We start from the raw sequence: 22,604 nt of genomic DNA on the forward strand, positions 1-22,604 counted from the left end.
GATTAATATCATATCATTATCTTATTTTTAAATAAAAAATTTCTATACCGCAAAAAGTACCGCTATAAAATGTAGTCAAATATGCACAATACTTGAAAATTTTGATTGGTAAGGTTTGCGTGGCCGTTTATAACCCTATACCTATGTATATCGCATAGTTTTAGATGATACAAAACTATTATAATCTATAGCAACAGGTCACAAGAGTATACAAAGATGTACTAATTGTGTAAAGTTTTATTCCCATTACTTCATAGGATTTTGATTCATATAACTATTTATGTATAGTGAAAGAATTTGATGGAATTGAAAATTTAATTCCGATATAAGGAAGCGATTTCGCAAATTTTCACACTATGGTATAAGAATGTTAGGCTAATGTTTTACACTAAATTTGGTTCTATTTGATTAATTCGTTCCTGGTATATAAGTTTTCACCCAAAAGTGGGTGTCTTGTTAACGTTTAGAAGGGGGATAGTCATACCATCATCTTATAATCCACTTTCAAGACACTAACATAATAAGCGCTGACAGAATCCAAGCAAAAGCAGTGCTAGTAATTATGAATGACCTGCTCCAACTTATGCGCATAATCCGCAACCCACACAAGCACACTTAAGTAACAACAAATGAAAAGTAGCTCTGCGTGGACAATAAACCTGAAACCTACCGGTAAGGTGAGTTTAATGGTTATCGCGGAATGCAAACAAGAAATAGACAGAATTCCTGAGAAGTCAATTCCGGCCAAAACAAACAACAGTCTACACTCAATAAGGCAGAAGTCTGACAACACAGCTGTTGCCTCAAGGCATACCATATATGCAAAGCACAAAGTCAAAAGCCGTTCGAAAAGTCACGGCAATATGCAGCAAATGCCGTTTTCGTTCAACGTGCATCGTGTGAAGAAAACTTAACGAAGTTAGGTGGCTATTAAAGAGAGCACAAATACTAGTGAGCAAAAGAGAGTTAAAGAAAGCGGACAAAGAGAGAGGGTTAGAAATATAAACAAATTAATAGTGAAGTAGATGAAGAAGAGTTTCCAGAAAGCAGTCAAGCCAAGCTGAGTTGCAATTTTGACAACTAGCGCGTTATTGGCAACAAAAAATACACAGATTTCTATTCACAGCTTCATATACGTAGCAGCTGATGCACCAACAGCCAGCAAAAATATTAAAACCAGTCTTCCAGCGCCGGCTGTTAACTTGCCACAATCTCTATCTATCACAAGATAATTACCTCAGCAGAGTGTTTGTTATTTTTCTGTGACTGGCGCTGCTTTTAGGCCACATAGCGTACCGCTGCAAAGAAGAAAAATGCGCGCCATGATCTCTACACGTTCAGTTGCCGGATGACAACGCATGCGCACGCACACGCCAACGCTCCCTAGCAAACTATACAAAATATATGACGGCCTTATAGGCAAGTAAGGAATTCGAAAGCTCCAAGTGAATAATAACACTCAATAATAACAACAACCAGACAGCTGACAGTGACACTTTTACGCGCAGCGATGTTAATGTGTAAAACGAAATGTGTTAAATTGTGAAAGTCAAAGCCGACGCAAAAGTGACAAAAATCAGTGAAGCACACTAAATATAACAATAACAACAAAATAACTAAATAAATGAAAACGAGCGCCCACCTTATTAGCGCCAAGCTTAAACAGCAAGTGTCGGGGAATTTTGCTTTTGTTGTTGTTTTGTAAATTATTAATGACTTTGTACGCTTTAGGCTCACCTAGAAAGATACCAATTCGGCTGAAATTCCGAGCGTAAACCGTACAAAAACGTAAAAAACACAATAACCAAGAATGTGCTAATTGGCAGTTTCAAACCGTTTACGATTTCTGCGCAAAATATTCAATTTGTAAAAGTGCAAACGCCAAAAGAAAGTAACAAACACCGCCCGACAATTTCAAGTGCTCGAAAGTGACAATCGATTGGTCGTTGAATGGTTGGCATAGAAAAGTGGGCACAACAATAAGCATTGGGTCTCACTCACAATAGTTGAAATAGTCGACTTAAGCGCGCACGTAGTGAAATTGTTCGAAAAAGTGGGCAACATTTTGACATACTCACCCACAATCGACGAGCGGGCCATTGTGGTCCAATCAAAGTTTGTTTACCCTCTTGTTTTTGTTTTTTAAGCTGCTGATTTCTAAGCTTTTTTCATGTATTTTGGAGGTATAGATAAACAAAGAAGTGTGTTGTTAAACAAATTAAGTAACTATTTGTAATTGAATAGAGTGTTTTGTACGCTTATGGGTAAAAAATTATCTCAAACGGTGTCAAATTAACCATTTTTACTGCGATTAGTCGTACCGATAATAAGTGCTCTTAATTAAGTGAAAATGGAGTTAGCTCATATATAGTATTGCGAAAACAAAAGATTTAAGCAACGAACCTCAAGCTAAAAATCAAATTAAGTCATTTATAAAAAATTGTTGAGATAACAGGTTTTATTTAAATTATAACCATAGAGGAATTATTTAGGCTTAGTGGCTCTTCTCATAAGAATGCGTCATTCTTGAAGACTTTTAAATGGCTGATCGGGTTTTAGAAGCCATATACATATTCTTTCATATTATCTATATTAGATCGAAATTATTTTAGATCTTCTTGAAAACTTTTATTTTGAAAATTGTGTTCATCGTCTATATAAAATAGTTCCAAATTTCAGTGAATACTGACCGCTATAGATTTTTTGGCAATTTCTTATTTGTGACAACCGTATCGCTTATCAAATTTTCACCCTTAAATAATTCTCAAATCAAAGGACTGCGAATTGAGAGTCATTTCTTTGTGCTCTAATTTAAGCCCACGGCTCAAAAACTTGTTTCAAGCATAGGACTCAAATCTGGTAATATGAAATTACAACCTCTCAAGATTCTTATGAAATTCTTTAAATTTCTCCTTCCTAAATATAATCGGTGATGTGTGTATCCTAATAAAAAATAGTACTAACGTAATTAAATATGCATTTTCCATAACTAGTGCAGCCGGATAATTGAGAAAAAAGTGACTACATTAATGGAAAAATCGCAAGAAGTAGAAAGTTGTTAAACGTTGAATTGTAACCAGCAATAAATATTGCAAAAGAAGAAGTTCTACGAAACAAAATACGTGAAAACATTGAATAAACAATAACAACAAATGCAACAAAGCCACAACCTACTACAGAAGTGAACGCATCCACAACAACAAATGCAGAAAAAACTGCGAGACTATTACCACCAAGAAGGTTTGTTAGCAAACGCGATGGTGAGAACCACCGATTTGAAAATAGAAACTACAGAAACAAAAAACAACGACACATACCACAGATCAATCATATTGCCAAATTGGATGGAAAAACCACAAGTCGACATCAGCATGACCAACAGCAAACATAGTCACACAGCAGCTGCGGCCGTGATCAACCACAGACACTGCGTGCGAAATCGGCACAGTAGGGCAACGCCAGCAAATAACTCAATTTTTCAAAGACCCTCTTCAGCACCATCAGTCACACCGAGAAACTCTTTGCGTATGCGAGCGATGTTTATGCTGCAAGGCTGTCACTTGTCCGACAAACTTCATCCATTTGCGTTGCTACTTGTCATCCTGCTATCCGTTGCAAGTGTGACGCCAACTGAAAGCATGGACATGTACGAAAGTACGACACCAATGCAATCGACTACGAGAGACAATCACACATTACCCTCCAACAACGAGCTTAGTAGCCCGTCAGTAGCAATTAACACAAGCAATTGGCAAGAGCTCGATGCAACAACCAGCCACGACTATAGTTGGCGCAATCAAAGCCAAATCAATGGTAACAGTGATGGTAGTGACAATGCTGGCCGCAAAAATGGCGGCGACTCGATTTTCATGCGTTTTGCAAAACGTTTCTCTACTGGCAATGAATTGTGGGATGACATTATACGCGATTGCTACCAGCAACCCACCGTCAGTTGTTTCCAGAAGAACGTCTTCACGTACTTGAACGGTGCGCTCGACGCACATGATGTAAATATAACGCAGCGCTTGAAATTCTACCGCAATCAAGTGGACTACGCGGATATGCAACATGAGCCAACGGAAGCGGCCGCCGCGAAGGCTGGCATGGATGGATCTTCGGATGAGCAGAACTCAATTAAAATGCTGCTATCCGAGGAAGAACAGTTACTCTCCAACGAGATACCCCATGAAGAAGGCCGGGCCACAAAAGGTAGGAAAAAACTAAAAATAATATATTTTAATAAATATGTATATGTGTTTTTATTTAGATTTACCTAATGCACATATCTTTCATATACTATGTATATGTACATATGTATAGTATATATACGTATGTGTGTGCATTTTCCTTAATTGTTATTTTAGAAGCAATACTTACAAGCAAACAAAATCAATTTTCGATATTAAAAAATACGAGTATTTTGATATTTTCGAATACTCAATTTCATTTCGGAAGTGCCGTGGTCCATTATATCGGCATGAAATTTGTTTTTTTTTTTGTAAAAATTAAATACAAATTTTGAATGGAAGAGTAAAATAAAAAATATTCAAAACATTGACCATTGCCTTTTACACATTCTGACCACATTCCTGGCAATTTGTGGACAATGTGCCAGTATGGTAGTAACTAAATATTTACACTAGATGCTCTCTCGCATTCCTCACTATAGAGAAATCTACAATTAATCAAATAAACGAAACAATATGGAAAGATATTACAAACGCACAGAGTCGGTCATCAATTATTCATACTATGATAGTATAGTCTCGATTCACCGTCACCGAATTACACATAAAATGAAAAGCACGGAATAATCCTTATGCGATATATGTAATCAGTAAAAAAGTGAGATTTGTGAAATATTTTGACCTTGGCATTACATATCGTATATATTTCTGCCCCGAACTTCTTCTTCTTGTTATTAAATTTTCAATTAAAATTTTTAACTACAACATCGAGATTAAAAATAAGAATTTAATATTTAATCCAAAACTATTTGAACTAACAAATTCGCAACCCTGATAATCACCTCAACCTGAGTTGAAATCTGGGTAACAGGACCTCCGTTGTTTGTGCAAGTGATAACTTGAGTAAAAAATAAAAAGGTGCGATGAAACTTTGCAACGTGTTCCATGGTATTATGACGAAGGTAATATTTTTATTGGCATAATCGGACTATTGTCCCGCCCACATAATGACATTAAGCAAAAACCTCTAAAGTGCAATAACTAAGCACTAAAAGTGCAAAGTATAATAGTTTTGTTCACACAACGGTTATTTGTAACACCAAAAACTAATCGAGATAGATACTTATGAACTTAGGCTAGACTGACTGAAAGAGGCCCGTTAACTGTCTGTTCGTCCATCCGTTCGTCAGTCTGTTGGTGTTAGCCGTCTCTTGACTAAAAATTGAGATAAGGTGCATAAAAGGACACTAGCGCGCTCATAAATTGCCATTAATCGAAATCCTAGGCGTAGACATCGCTTACGCGATTATAGTCGAGTTAACAACAGCGCGCCAGTCGTTTCTTCTTTTCGTTACGCGGCGCCAACTGGATATTCCAAGCGAAGCCTGATCCACTTGATCCTTCCAACGGAGTGGAGGTCTTCCTTTTCCTCTGCTTCCCCCGGCGGGTACTACGTCGAATACTTTCAGAGCTGTAGTGTTTTCGTCCATCCGGACAACATGACCTTGCCAGCGTAGCCGCTATCTTTTAATTCGCTGAACTATGTTAATATTGTCGTATATCTCGTACAGCTCATCGTTCCATCGAATGCGATATTCGCCGTGGCCAGTCTTTCGCAGAACATTTTTCTCGAAAACTCGCAACGTCGACTCCAAGCCTCTGCACCACATGAGCGACTTATAGAGTTTGGCTTTTGTTTGTCGAGAGAGGACTTTACTTTTCAATGCCTATTCAGTCCGAAGTAGTACCTGTTGGCAAGAGTTACCCTGCGTTGGTTTTCCAGGCTGACATTGTTGGTGGTGTTTATGCTGGTTCCCAAATATACGAAACTATCTACAACTTCAAAGTTATGACTGTCAACAGTGACGTGAGAGCCAAGTCGCGAGTGCGACGACTGTTTGTTTGATGACAGGAGATATTTCGTCTTGCCCTCGTTCACTGCCAGACCCATTTGCGGCGCGGGTGTTAAGGCCGATGATATCAATATCATCGGCATACGTCAGCAGCTGTACACTATTATAAAATATTGTACTTGTTCGACTAAGTTCTGCAGCTCGAATAATTTTCTCCAGCAGCAGATTGAAAAAGTCACACGATAGAGAGTCGCCTTGTCGGTGTTGCTCAACGTCAGTTTACACAGGCGTATTAGTTTTGCGGGGATACCAAATTCAGACATCGCGGCATAAAGGCAGCTCCTTTTCTTGCTGTCAAAAGTAGCTTTGAAATCGACGAAGAGGTGGTGGGTATCGATTCTCCTTTCACGGGCCTTTTCCAAGATTTGGCGCATAGTGAATATCTGGTCGGTTGTTGATTTACCAGGTCTAAAGCCACACTGATAAGGTCCAATAAGTTGTTGACGGCGGACTTTAATCTTTCACATAATACGTTCGATAGAACCTTATACGCGATGTTGAGGAGGCTTATCCGACGGTAGTTGGCGCAGATTGTGGGGTCTCCCTTTTTGGGCATGCTTTCGTCTGACCATATTTTACAAAGAAGCTGATGCATGTTTCTTATCAGTTCTTCGCCACCGTGTTTTAATAGTTCGGCCGACAATTGTTATTCAAACTTCTTCATGGTCGGGTAATGGAACGTCTACTCTATCGTCATCCATTCTCTTGGCGTTGTACGTTCACTACCATTCAGCAGGCTGGAGAAGTGTTCTTTCTTTCTTTACTGGCGTAGACACCGCTTACGCGATTATAGCCGAGTCAACAATAGCGCGCCAGTCGTTTTTTCTCTTCGCTACGTGGCGCCAATTGGATATTCCAAGCGAAGCCAGGTCCTTCTCCACTTGGTCCTTCCACCGGAGTGGAGGTCTTCCTCTTCCTCTGCTTCCCGCGGCGGGTACTGCGTCGAATACTTTCAGGGCTGGAGTGTTTTCATCCATCCGGCCAACATGACCTAGCCAGCGTAGCCGCTGTCTTTTAATTCGCTGAACTATGTCAATGTCGTCGTATATCTCGTACAGCTCATCGTTCCATCGAATGCGATATTCGCCGTGGCCAACGCGCAAAGGACCATAAATCTTTCGCAGAACATTTCTCTCGAAAACTCGCAACGTCGACTCATCGGTTGTTGTCATCGTCCAAGCCTCTGCACCATATAGCAGGACGGGAATTATGAGTAACTTATAGAGTTTGGCTTTTGTTCGTCGAGAGAGGACCTTACTTTTCAATTGCCTACTCAGTCCGAAGTAGCACCTGTTGGCAAGAGTAATCCTGCGTTGGATTTCTAAGCTGACATTGTTGGTGGTGTTAACGTTGGTTCCTAAATAGACGAAATTATCTACAGCTTCAAAGTTATGACTGTCAACAGTGATGTGGAAGCCAAGTCGCGAGCGCGACGACTGTTTGTTTGACGTCAGGAGATATTTCGTCTTGCCCTCGTTCACTGCCAGACCCATTTGCGGTGCTTCCTTGTTCAGTCTGGAGAAAGCAGAACTAACGGCGCGGGTGTTGAGACCGATGATATCAATATCATCGGCATACGCCAGCATCTGTACACTCTTATAAAAGATTGTACCTGCTCGATTCAGTTCTGCAGCTCGAATAATTTTCTCCAGCAGAAGATTGAAAAAGTCGCACGATAGGGAGTCGCCTTGTCTGAAACCTCGTTTGGTATCGAACGGCTCGGAGAGGTCCTTCCCGATCCTGACGGAGCTTTTCGTGTTGGTCAACGTCATTTTACACAGCCGTATTAGTTTTTCGGGGATACCAAATTCAGACATCGCGGCATAAAGGCAGCTCCTTTTCGTGCTGTCGAAAGCAGCTTTGAAATCGACGAATAGGTGGTGAGTGTCGATTCTCCTTTCACTGGTCTTTTCCAAGATTTGGCGCATGATGAATATCTGGTCCGTTGTTGATTTACCGATCTCCATAATTTAAATATGCTCTGGGCATCGGTGACTAGATCACCTTTGGGGGTTCTGCAAGAGTATGCTCCGGTCTTGAAACCTTCTGTAACCCTCCGCATTTTTTCATAGAATTTTCGAGCATTACCCCTGTCGACCAGCTTATTAAGCTTTTCACACTCACGCATTTCGGCCTCTTTCTTTTTCTTTCTGCAAATGCGTCTCACTTCACTCTTCAACTTTCGGTATCTATCCCATCCCGCGCGTGTCGTGGTCGATCGTAACGTTGCGAGGTAGGCAGTCTGTTTTCTCTCCGCTGCGACACGGCACTCCTCGTCGTACCAGCTGTGCTTTTGTATGATCTATCACGTCTATCACAACGTGATCGATCTTTTTGGTGGCTTTTCGATCCGGAGGCAGCCAGGTAGCTTGATGTATTTTCTTTTGCTGAAATCTAGTACCACAGATATCCATATTTCGCTGTTCTCAATTACTATACCAAAAATGAGCGCGATCTGTCAGCCAGTTTATTTACTGCAGCTGCTAAAGTACACCTCTATAGTCCGTTGCGATTTTTACAATGGGAAAAAAATATTTAACAAAAAATTTGTCTCAAATTTTGTATTTCTAATCAAATTTCGTTTGAGGAATCGTTGCGTTCGTTCTGAACGATCTTCTACCTCTTCAACTGATCAAAATATTTAAAATGTGAAGTATATGCTGTCGTCAGGCAATGTTAGAGAGATGGTAAGAGAGCTCGAGTCCATTCGAATGATATTGATGGATATTTTGGGTATGAAACACGTTCTTGCTCGACTCGTCCCGATAAAGCTGCACTTTTTTCCGTAAAGAGGTCTCTTTTGATAGGCTCGATCGTGCGAAATCCGATCCCACATTCATGGAGAGCATTCTAACCGACTAAAAGTCAAAGTTCGGGTATAACCGACAATTTTACAATTTCGCAATTACTTGTACTTAGGATCAAAGCCGGGACGTTACCTTCAGGTGTTAGCACAACTTAGTACTAAAAGTTGTTGCTCAAAATTTCAAGATTCATCATTCGTGAATGAATTGCAATCAATGTGGTATGTTAATCAATTATACTGAAGATCATACAGTGGATCTAGTTTTTCCCTTTATTTTAGTTTTAACATTGAAATCATTCTAGAATGAGATATTCCATATCATGATCTAAGTAATTCAAAAGTTAGTGGCTATATTTAATATATTGAGATGATGATGAGAGGTTTGAACCAAAGGTTAGACCAATAGAGTAATGTTCAGTGCAAAACCACATAATTTTTAAGAAAACTGATCCACTAAATTTCCATATAATATCACACATTTTGACCAACCTAAACGGTGTAAAGTCAGCTTGAAAGTCGGAAATTATTATATATGGTATGTTTTTGTCATTGCTCGATTTTTATAAATATACAATAACTCAGGTCCTGACCGAAATATTCGACTTATCGGTAATACTTAGATCATTCAGTTAATTATGCTAAGATAAGTTGCAACCGGAAGTTAGAAAATCTTTTGTTATGTATATGGAGGATAGGTATGGTATTAACTCGATTGTATCTATTTTTGGTATTACTACATACTCGTATTATTAACATAACAAAATGATCTCTGAATATATATGGAATAAATCAACCGAATATTTGAAAATCCATAAAGATTAAGATTAAGTTAAATAAGGACAGTTTTCACTCAATTGTATTTATTTTAACCTCAGAAGTAGATATATACTGTTATCAGAAAAACATGCTTCAATTTGTCATCACTGAGATCACTCACAAGTTAGACAATATTAGCAGTATAAAATCAACCGGAAGATCAAAAATATTTATATTAGTATATGGATGCTAGGGGAATTATTGTCCCGATTTAACTAATTTTTTCTGTTATCAAAAAAATACTTTCTTCGTATTTCCGTAATATATCTCATAGATCAACCGATACTTTCGACAATTAGTCAACCAAGGGCGCTGGGGTGCACCTAGGCGGTATATGGACCTTGAATTCATATAATTTGGACAATTTTTAACCCTAAGATATTCCATCCTTAAAGGCCTATTTGTGCAAATTTTTCTTTTCAAAAACATCATTGGCTCTCGATTATATGCGGTAAAATGAAAAAATCAGATGAAATTTAAAATTATATTAAGTATCGAGAAAGCCTTGCCCTTGAGTTTCTTCCTTATTACATAGAGACGCAAGTAAATTATTTACATAAGCATATCCATTTCAATGAACGCATTTTATGTAACAGCAAATTCGTTTAGTAAGTACAAATTACGAGTGACGCTAATTATTATATAATGCAAATTAAATTGTTCAACATTTTTATAGCCAAGTAGAGAGTACTGTTGCCGTATGCATGTTATTGTCGCATAATTATCTTTTATTTACATAAAAAATAGGCTACATTACTTCAAGTAGCAGACAATTAAACTGTAGAAACTTAATTGCGTAAATTATCTTTGACAATTAACTTCACTGTTACATCAATGACAACTATTATGTAATATTAAGATCAGATGAGGCATGCTACCATGTTCGAGTCCCCTCTCTTAGCTGCCTTAAAGCACTTAAATTAACTCAGTTAGCTGGCAAACACATTACTGCGTGTGCGACTATTTGATGAAAGTTTCGAAGTGCAAAAAACGATAAACATAAACAAATGCACAACGAAAAAGAAATGCGAAAAGAATGACTCAATAGCCACTGGACTTCACGTGAACCACATCGAATGTAATGAATGCAATTTTTTCTCACAGATTACATTTAGAAGCGCAACGAAATCCGAGATTGGCTAAGCATGCGCATGTGGAGCAAAAGAGTTAACTTTTACGCCAATAACAACAGACACAAACACTCGCTTGGAATTTTCACATAAATTCGGTTTCGTGCTAACCAAACGCGAATGCACACACACATGCACTTATTAACAGCTATCGGCTGACATATTCATACATACTCGTACATTCATAACTACATAAAAACATGCTAAAATATGTACCTACGTGCATACGCTGATTAGTGAAAGTTTTTCCAGCAAAAGTGAATTTTTGTTAAGAAGCCAGCAACAACAACAGGTAAGAGTTAACATCAATGATCAAAGCGAACGATGAAATAAATAAATAAAATCTTTAACACAAACAAAAAGTATTGCGTTAACGCATAGGAGAAAGAAGTAAAGAAGATCAGCGGCGATCAGCACGTAAACTGTGCGCTGACCAATTCCAGTCTACCAGTCACACGCACATACCTGCAAAAAAACCCCAGTAGAAAAAAATCGGAATTATCGCGAAAAATTCAAAAAATCAAACCGATCCGAAGTTTTGCTGTATAAAACTGGCAAAATTGACAAGATTTTGATTGGTAATATACTAATATAGGAAAAATTTACTTAATGAAAGGTAATTCTGACAACTTTCCAAGGTTAACTAACAGAAAAGTTCATTCACACTTGTGAATTTTCCTGCAGGGTATATTCATGCATATTTACATATGTGAATGAAAATGAAATCATTTGTATAAGAAATCGACCAATGCAAGTATTGTAAAAGAATTAGCATAAATTATCATTAGAAATAAAGTATAATAATTACAAGTATGAGATGAAAATGAAAGTGAATTTCTAGCCAGTTCCAGGCATCAGTGTGTATTAAATTATTTGAGTAGATTAGGTAATATGTGAAGCAGACCTATTACATGTCCTCCATAGCAGGTGCTACCGCTTCTTGATAAATGCTTATTATTTTACTATAGTCAGTATTATTAATCCACTGCTCCAAAGGAAGTAATGGGGATCTACAAAACGTTACATTAAACTTGTTTCTTATTTAAGTTATATTTATACTTCAAGTCTTGCTACAAATTAAAAAAAAATAATAATTAAATATTTCTACTATTTCTTTATAATAAAAAGAATAAATATATTTTTTTTTCAGACAGAAATTAAGAGAATTAATTAAGACCAAATGAACAAATTTGCCAATATTATAGACAACTACATAAATTCCTTTCAAAAGAAAATTAATTCGTATAGCTACATATACATATTATAAATTTGTCACATGCACTTGTGGTAACTATATTCGTATTTAAATTTAAGTAAATATATAAATTTGTCAATCCAAAAAAATCATAAATTTCCTGTAATAAAAAAAAAACTTACATTGAATGGATGGGGTCAATTTATGATTTTCAAAAATCGTAAATGTCTGTTTGCCTTAAAGTTTAGATACTTTCTTTGCTATAGATATTATTCAATTGATAGTATTAAGTAGACAAAATTTCGACTTCATTAGAGGCTCAAACGAACGGACAGCTCTTGTGATGCAATCCTGCGCTGACATATCTTCTGACGCATGTGCAGTAGTGTTATGATTCTTTCTTAAAAATAAAAAATTGATTTTAAGTCGTAAGTTTTAAAAATACAAAAACAAAAGAAATGTATTTCGTTTGTCATTTGAACCATTCACAATAGTAAAACTCTTATAAACAATTTATCGCTATTTTTTTGGGGGAAACTCTCCGAACTTTGACAGCCAATTTGTTTTACATTAAACATCCGTGTTTATTTTGTTTCAACAATCACTAGTTAAAGTCTTCCTTGTAAAATGCGAATTTTTAAGTCGTTCTTTTAGCTCTCACGGGTAAAAATATGGGTAATGAAATGCAAAGATAATACACTTATGTGTGAAATTTTGTCATTGTATTTTTATTTTGTTGACCTTACTGAACTGAGCCTCTTTGACTGATAAGTTAGTTGATTCCCCACAGTCTTGAAGAGCAAATGTATGTATATCCACTAACATGCTTCTTCTTCTTCTTTACTGGCGTAGACACCGCTTACACGATTATAGTCGAGTCCACAACAGCGCGCCAGTCGTTTCTTCTCTTCGCTAAGTGGCGCCAATTGGATATTCCAAACGGGGCCAGGTCCTTCTCCACTTGGTCCTTCCACCGGAGTGGAGGTCTTCCTCTTCCTCTGCTTCCCGCGGCGGGTACTGCGACGAATACTTTCAGAGCTGGAGTGTTTTCATCCATCCGGACAACATGACCTAGCCAGCGTAGCCGCTGTCTTTTAATTCGCTGAACTATCTCAATGTCGTCGTATATCTCGTACAGCTCATCGTTTCATCGAATGCGACATTCGCCGTGGCCAACGTGCAAAGGACCATTAATCTTTCGCCATGGTCGTCATCAAAAGGGGGGTCTCTCATCCGAGGCTGTTTTTTCCTTTTCATTGTGGCTGTTTTTTACGTGGCGGGTCCCAAACCCAGCGCACAATCCTATGCAGGGGGTCCACTAACATGCATTTCCCCGAAAATTTGTAAATTTTCTCTAATAACGGGTGATTTTTTTGAGGTTAGGATTTTCATGCATTAGTATTTGACAGATCACGTGGGATTTCAGACATGGTGTCAAAGAGAAAGATGCTCAGTATGCTTTGACATTTCATCATGAATAGACTTACTAACGAGCAACGCTTGCAAATCATTGAATTTTATTACCAAAATCAGTGTTCGGTTCGAAATGTGTTATTATCGACAAATTTTGTTCAGCGATGAGGCTCATTTCTGGTTGAATGGCTACGTAAATAAGCAAAATTGCCGCATTTGGGGTGAAGAGCAACCAGAAGCCGTTCAAGAACTGCCCATGCATCCCGAAAAATGCACTGTTTGGTGTGGTTTGTACGCTGGTGGAATCATTGGACCGTATTTTTTCAAAGATGCTGTTGGACGCAACGTTTACGATGAATGGCGATCGCTATCGTTCGATGCTAACAAACTTTTTGTTGCCAAAAATGGAAGAACTGAACTTGGTTGACATGTGGTTTCAACAAGATGGCGCTACATGCCACACAGCTCGCGATTCTATGGCCATTTTGAGGGAAAACTTCGGACAACAATTCATCTCAAGAAATGGACCCGTAAGTTGGCCACCAAGATCATGCGATTTAACGCCTTTAGACTATTTTTTGTGGGGCTTCGTCAAGTCTAAAGTCTACAGAAATAAGCCAGCAACTATTCCAGCTTTGGAAGACAACATTTCCGAAGAAATTCGGGCTATTCCGGCCGAAATGCTCGAAAAAGTTGCCCAAAATTGGACTTTCCGAATGGACCACCTAAGACGCAGCCGCGGTCAACATTTAAATGAAATTATCTTCAAAAAGTAAATGTCATGAACCAATCTAACGTTTCAAATAAAGAACCGATGAGATTTTGCAAATTTTATGCGTTTTTTTTTTTTAAAAAAAGTTATCAAGCTCTTAAAAAATCACCCTTTACATTCTAAACCAGCCAAACTTTCATGAAATTAAATGATTTACTCTTACTTTAATCTCAGTTATTTTAGTTAAAGTCTGCGTGAATGTGCTCAGGCGACTGTAGGCAAGCTTTTAGCTTTTACTTTTCGCCTTCCATGAGGCTTACAATCGCCAATTTGTGCTGACACACACATATATTAATACATATATACAAGCGCGCTCTACCCTACCTTTGTTTACTGCCCTAAATTACATGTTGTAGTGCAAATGCTGCACTATAACAACAAGAACATTAATTTGGAACTTTAGCTCCAAAGCGAATTGACTTGATTGTGGTTGTAGCTTTTACCGCGAAACAAAATCGAATTTCAAAGTTCAGCACGGGTCCAAGCCGAATTCGCCAACGGATTACAGTGTAGCTCCTCATAAACGGACACAATGGGAGCTGTGCACATGAGGATAATGGCAAAAAATTCTGTTGTGTATCCTTAAAGTCACAATAAAGACAGAAGCTGTAATTTATTAAATGTTTCATATTTTACAAAATTTTTTAGGAAAGATAAATATATATATATAAGTATATATATAATATGAGTATATATATGTATATAAAAATATGAATGTATATTATTTTCATATATGTATACTCGTATACTAGGAAGTTGACTACGAAACGATTTACAAAAATGAAAAATATCTCAACTCTTTTCAACATTTTAGAACTGTGGCAACAACATTAATAAAGATTACAACAACATATTTCCCAGACTCAGAACTACAATATATTTTTACTGCGAGCCAATGTCAGTTAGGGGAATCAATGACATTTATCACGTTAATTTGTTTCTGGTGACCGCTCTACGGACAAGAGACGCCTGCACAAGTCAATTTGCTTACTATGATCCACAAATTCATAGAAATTCAAATTTTAAACAATTTCCTTTACATATTTTATGATCTTGTCAGATTACCCGAGATAATTTGAAATAAAGTGTATGTGTCCGGTCATTGGAACGTACTCATGTCTAATGTCTAATTATAGGAATTGGATTTGTATGAAAATATTATTGAAAACATTGTGTTTACTGTCCACAATGTGGAATTTCACTGTAATTGCCACTCTACCGTAGTGTTTAGTTGGCCAACTTATTTACTGCTGCCCAAAATAAATACAAATACTAAATACTCAAAATGTAGGAAGCATTAAAGGGAAAGGTTTACTGCCATGTTAATGCTTTCAGCTAAGAGAGAAAATAAAAACTATAATGGGAGTGTACGTGAAAAAAGGAGAAGATTAATACAGAATATTCACTACAGTGCGAATGAAGGAAGTGTTCACAGATAAATGAGTGCAAACAAAACTAAATACAAGCATTTTCTTAGCTCATTTCGCCTAGAAATTTAAATGGCCTTTAAGGGAAAATAATTAATTTCATTTCGCCATAACTACTTGAGTTAAGGTAAAAATTTATTAAAATTTTAAATGCCACTTCATCTTGCATATTCGAATGGAAATAAAATTTAAAATATACGTTATTGTGTATTATACTCTTGCAACATGTAAAATAGGCTTGCTCACCTAACGGTTGTTTGTAACACCTAAAATTAATAGATATACATAGCTATAGAGCTATGAATATACATATAACTTATCAGGACAACGAGACGGCATGAAACCCGCATGTCTGTCTGTCCGTTCGCCCGTCCTTGTTAGCTGTAACATGAGTAAAAATAAACCAATCATAGTGAAACTATGGCTTTTTATTTATAAATTAATTACCCACATAAGATTCTTTGGTGCAAACAGAATTATTTTAAAAATATTTTATTGTGAATTTTTCACATTAATACTATTTTCACAATAAATTGTAATGAATTCTTTGTCTTTTTAGCCCACACAGAGAGTGAGACAACTGAAACGCCCATTGAAGAAGTTACCAACGCCCTCTACGGCAAAAGCGTAAAATTCGCTATGACACACGACTTGGAAATTAAATTGCCGGAGATGATGTTTGATGGCGCCACATTTCGCATTTCTCCACGTTCATTCGAAGGGAATGGAATTATCGCAAAGCTGGAGTTGATACCGAAACAGGAAGTGGAAGCCCGTTTGGCTGGCAAAATAATCATGAAGAAGATACGTAAGTTGTTATAACGGATAAATATAGTAACAATATTATAACGAAATGAAATATGAAGGTGTACATGATAAATTTATATATAGAAGTTTCTTGAAAAAGCTCATTAAAACTTATTTACAAACTCAAAGTTAAACATTTTTAAATATTAATTTATATTGATTTAAACATTTGTAAAGGTTAAGTATCTAGAAGGTCGGTGAGTTCAGCTCTATTTCGAATTCAATATTTTCTATTTTAGCTTCGACTATTAATGTTTTTGAAACCATTTAGATGAGTCTAAACATGATACCACGTAATGGTGCCTGTTCGCTTTTTCTATTAACTGTTGCCAATTATATGGAAAAAATTCAGATATTGAGAGATTTATTGTCGATGTTTTACAATATTTATAGCCTGAGCAGTATATTCCATATGTAATATATACAAGTACATAAATGATCAGCGTGATCAGATGAGTCGATTTAGCTATGTCCATCTGCCTATCCGTCAGTCGTTCTAAAATTTTGCAACCGTCGTTTTCTCTTTAAGAAGCTGCCATACATACTGAACGATCGGAATAATGTGTTTGTGTGCAGAACTTTTTCATTTGACGAGATATTTCCACAAAATTTGGCGTGTGTTATTGTCTAAGACAAAGAAGTAATCTTCGAAGAAATATATACTATATAGCATAAGGCTTTCACACACAGTAAATGCTAGGTTATGGTTTCCAAGGGCTAAAATGTTTAATCTTATTTTTTTTTTACCTTTAGTATATTTGCAATAGAATAAAACTTAAATTAGCAGTTGCTTGTCGAAATTGTGTCAGTACATTTCTGTTAGTTTAATTACACACATTTGCTTGAATTTGCAATATCAAATTTCCTTCATTTTCTATAAATACCCTAAGTACTTTACATCAACGAATTTCTCATTGATATAAAATTTCAAGTCCTGATATTGCCATTCAAATGCACTTGAAATTTCAATGAAATCTGACTAATTATTCTTCAACAAATCATCTTATTTCCAGAGAAATTCTTACGCAGCAAATTATTACTATCATTTCTGGCGCTTGTGCTCATTATAAAAATCATCAAAATCAAATTGTTCTGGCTGTTGCCGTTGGTGATAGGTGTCGGCGCTGCCAAGAAGTTGCTGCTCAAATTCTTGCTATTCCTCTTCCCCGCGCTGTCCCATCTCTTCAAGCTGTGCTCCTACTATCAACAGACATATCACTCCACCAAATATCATCACCACCATCATCTTATCGACCACCATCATACGGTAAGTAACTGTTTGCCATAAAGCCAAAGTCAGTGGGTATGAGAAGATGTGATACGTGAGAGAAGGCGCCGAATTGAATTAAAATGAAAAAAATAAAATGATAACTGAAAAGCAGTGGGCGTAAAATTGTTTGTGGGCATGCGAGAGAGCATCCCTGCAGGGAAAACTTTTGCATCCATTACGACATTCACTTAATTTTGTTTGGATAACAATAAAACAGGCTGTTGCAAAATTAACACAAGATTAGAACTAAATAGAAAACACAGTTTTTAGCCTTTGTAATTTTTTACTTAACCATAAAGTATATAGGATAGGTTTTTTTTATAATGTTATATATGGGGCAAATGGCCTCCACGGCTTTTCATACACAAACGCACTCGTTTGTCGAAATTTTCATTGACTATTCTGCATAAATGTAGCTGAATTTCATTAATGCAACGTTGAATCGCCTCCTTTAAAGTTCGAGTGGTTGGATGATTGTTGCCAAAGAGCTGTGATTTTAAATAATCTTTTAAAAAAACGAATGCTGTTAAATGGATCTGCGGGGCCAATTCTGATCATAATTTAAATGTTTCACGAGCTGTGTGACATGTGGCACCGTCTTGTTGAAACAACAGTCATTTCGCGCTATGGAGTATCAGTGAAAGTCATTGCTTCACCAGCCTCATTTTCGAAAAAGTATGGTCCAATTTGATACATTTATTTTTTGATAATCAAATGTGGGTTCTCAGAACCCCAAAAGTGACAATTCTGTCAATTAACAATCTCATCATCAGCATCTATTTGTTGATGCTCAATATTCTCTTCGCTGTGCACGGCCATTAGACTTCCGTTGTTATGATACATGAATTTTGTAAGCAACCTTGTACCAAAATTTGGAACTCCGGCCGCCAGCCAAATGTCGCCGGGATCACGAGCTTTCAGTCATCAAATAGTCGCTTTTCATGGCGGGATAACGGTCGTCATTAACATTGACGTTCTCATCGGCATCATTTTTGAAGAAATATGGACCGATTCCATTGGCCCACAAACTACATCAAACCGTTATTTTTTGATGAAAAGGAAGCTCTTGAATCTCTTTAGGTTGCTTAGGAGCGAACCGATGGCGCTTGGGAAGGTTGAGCGGTTCAGTTATTGCACAAGCTTCATTTTGTACGCTTTCAATTTAAGATCTCGACGTAAAATGTTTCAAATCGTTCCATACGTCAGTCCGTGAAGCGCGCGAAACACTTTCTTTACAAAACGTGAGTTTTCGTAATAAAGTTGAATGACTTGTAAACGTTGTTCAAGTGTAAGTCTTTCCATGCTGAAGTGCCAAACGATACTGAACAAAAATAACATTACAGCTTGACACGACTCACGCATGATTTGCCAAAAAAGATATTGAAAAAAGTACTTCTACCGTTACTTGTACTTATTGTGGCACAAATTTTACATTTGATTTGATATTTTAATTTGTTCTCAGTCAATTGGGGTCAATTTGATTTTCGCAGAGATTGAGTTTGTTATATGCAAGAAAATTACTATATTTTTAAGACATTTATGAATATCTTCTAAAAAATAGAATATGCAAATCTTGATTTAAAAATGTTTTCCTTGAAACTTTGTATAAGCTCTCAAACTCAATTTGCAACAAGTTAAGCTCTCTCGATTTCCTTTCGGGATACCATGTGTATCTATAAAACTGTATACATATGTATATCAAATAACAGTGAAATTCAGTGGCAACAAATGATTTTAATTGAAATGCGTGCAAATGTGTTGGGCCTATTAGTATGAGGTATGTCAGAAACAGTTATAACGACACATTTGTAAGTACTAACATGTCAGCGGCAAGCACGTATGCATCGCAGACTATTTTAATTGTTTATTTTACTCCTAATACCAGACACTAATGAAGGGAATTGCAAATTTCAATTTGACACTTTTGAGGAAAATTTTAATATTCACTTGCTTTAATTAATTAATATTTATTATAACAACAACATATAAGTAAAGTTCAGTAATTTAGCTTCACGCCAACAAATTTCAAAATACATCCTGCACAAATGTCACCGACGGCTTAGATTCAATGACATTTACATACATTTGTACTTACATTAGGGTGCTTCAAAAAAATTTAAAAAAAAATTTTTCCCAACTCTTACCTATATAAAGTTTGAAAAGCCAACTTTATGAATATGTGATGGCTATTTTTGAGAAACAAAAATTAGTTGGTGAAATTTTAGTTTGAATGAAAAAACGATAATTCCCACATATGTTAAATGTATGGGAACCTAAAAAAATAGCGACCCCTTAGAGTTAAGCTACAGCGCCTGGCTTGAGGGAGGTAAGAGGGGGTAAGAGTTGAAAATAAAATTGAAAAAATTTTTTTGAAGCACCCTAACTTACATACATACATACTCGTATATGTGTAATCAGTAATATTTGCAAACATAAATGGAAAATTAGAGAATTTCATGATTGAATTTTTATATTAATAAGCTTCTCGTCTTTCTTAAGTTGCACAAATTTTGGTATGCTCTTGTACATTATATTATACGAATATGTCAGATGCACCTACATGCATACATACATACATATACAAACGTCGTCTTCAGAAGTCAAAAATAAAGACAATGCTGATTTGTTTTTACGATTCCGAGGGTATTGTACACCGAGAGTTGGTCCCACCTGGCCAAACGATTAATGCTGTGTTTTACCTTGGTGTTATGAAGCGTCTTTCGTCACGCATTCATCGTGCTCGACCACAATACCGTGAGGCAGCGTCCTGACGCCTGTTGCACGATAATGCGCCGTGTCATCACTCACCCTACTCACCTGATCTGGCACCCTGTGATTTTTACCTATTTGGAAAACTTCATTTGCCCATGAAAGGACACTGGTTTCAGGACATTTCAGCTATCCAAAAGGCGACGACCGATATTCTCAAGAGCATTTCTAAAAATTACCTTAAACACTCATTGGAAATGCTAATTGCCGGGATAAACGCTGTATCGAAGCACAAAGAAACTACTTTGAATAAAAAAATATAACTTTTGAAAAATATAAATAATTTTGTTGTTTTTTTTAACAGTCCTGTTTCTTTTGCGACAGACCTTATTATACATGTCGAAATTTAAAAAGTTTTGATGAACAAGCTGAGTCTTAGAGTCATTGCTTCTTTTGGTGTTCTATTTCGTAAGCCACCAATTCCAATTCCTTAATGTTTTTGAGTTTTATCGAAATCGCAGATTTGGAAATACTATAGCATATAGCTGAGTACCAAACTGAAACGACTATGGGATCTTTTCTTGTATGGAATCTTTTGCACCTACTTGTGAATGGTACTAAAACTTCGCTTCAGCCGAAGTTAACTTTTTACTGTTTTTCCATTACTATACCTTTCAAATATATGTAACTCTCTCTCATTTGACTTTCTTTAATCAGGGTTTTCATGGTCCACCCTGTAAACAGTATTACGCAAGCAATTTAACAGAATAGTAAAAAACCATATTACAGCCAGGTGTAAAGAAAAGCGTCGTTGGAGGAATAGTGATTACATTTAGAGATTACATATAATATGTTTTATGCTTTTTTCGTTTCATCAACACAACAATTTAAAAGTCGCACTGAAGTTCCAAGTCATTGGAAGAAAATACTTATTATTCCATATAGTTGTTCTCAAGAGTTAAGAACCATGATGTATAAACAAATGCAATCAATTTCAATACATACAAAACCAAAATTAAGCAGCACAGAATCACGAATGCTTCAAACCTTCTCGTTTTCATTGAAAAGTCTATTCGAAGGTGTATGTATCTGACAGCCAATCAAACTTTGGAAATGGAGAATAAGAAGGCGACAAAATTTTAATGCAAAAGTACTTTGAAAATTTTGTACATGTGTACATTGAAACGTGTGTTCGTCGCTATGAGAGACCCCCGTAGGAGTTCAGCATATTAAACCGATAATATAAGAAACACAACAATGTTCTCGTTATTTATTCTAAAATAAGGGCAATATTTTATCGCACGAGTCACGAAAAAATAAAAGGAAGTTTTTGAAGTACACAACTTTTAATTAATTTCCCGAAGCATTTTTCGAAAGCACTCGTACTCACATTTAATCCAATACTTACTTTTGCTTTTTAAACACTCAAATATGTATATAAATTTACATATGAATGTACTAATATAATTTGCCTATTTACATTTGTCTATTTGCCCTTCCTCCAGGTTGTTCCAGCTTGGCATGCACCCGAACACCATTCCATACCGGAAATTATTTACACTCATCCTCCAAAGGGGCATCCTTCTACATATTTGCACGGCGCGCCAATTCACGAAAACTACGGCCCTTACTCATTGGAACATAATGAGGGTAATTGGGAAAATTCTGGTCCGGGATTGGGTTCAGAGTGAGTACTATTTCCAGAAATAATACATTGAGATTTATTTGTATAATTTGGTAAATGTTGCCCTTTTTATCGGAATTCTAAGAATTTGCAAAGTTGATGAAGTTGTCATGAAGTTTAATAAGGTCCCAATATCACCAAACTGAGAACGGGCTAAATAGAGCTTCATTAAACTACGTGTTCTCAGCAAGGCTCATTTTCTGAACGCTCAAAGTGCATCCATGCAACATTTTTAACGGCAATTTATTTAACGAAAAGGTTTACATCTTTAAATCAAACAGTTCAACTGAACAGTCCTCGGCCAACCGTGGTATAAAACATTTTTTTTAGCAAAATTAGTTTTTTTTTATTCTTCATATGTAGTTTCTTTCAAGGGTGATACAAACTTCCAACAGTTCGATGCAATTTTTTGAGTACGATTTGTCCTTTGCTTCAAAATAGTTAAAATTTTGATAGTGCCTGCTATCTCGAACAA

The 22,604-nt window shown here is 36.5% G+C and overlaps 1 protein-coding gene across 1 annotated transcript in view; it reads left to right on the top strand.

The window, feature by feature from the left end:
• The first annotated feature begins 641 nt into the window (after positions 1-641).
• LOC105221922 (uncharacterized) overlaps positions 642-22,604 on the top strand; it is a 41,591-nt gene continuing 19,628 nt past the window's right edge. Inside the window, exons 1-5 of the mRNA XM_049447131.1 lie at positions 642-2,183; positions 2,994-4,209; positions 16,219-16,467; positions 17,480-17,733; positions 21,951-22,132. Coding sequence (XP_049303088.1) covers positions 3,204-4,209; positions 16,219-16,467; positions 17,480-17,733; positions 21,951-22,132 — 1,691 coding nt within the window. The 5' untranslated portion in view covers positions 642-2,183; positions 2,994-3,203. The remainder of the gene's footprint in view (positions 2,184-2,993; positions 4,210-16,218; positions 16,468-17,479; positions 17,734-21,950; positions 22,133-22,604) is intronic.

This window comes from Bactrocera dorsalis, chromosome 2 (assembly GCF_023373825.1).
Source record: "Bactrocera dorsalis isolate Fly_Bdor chromosome 2, ASM2337382v1, whole genome shotgun sequence".
Lineage (NCBI taxonomy): Eukaryota > Metazoa > Arthropoda > Insecta > Diptera > Tephritidae > Bactrocera > Bactrocera dorsalis.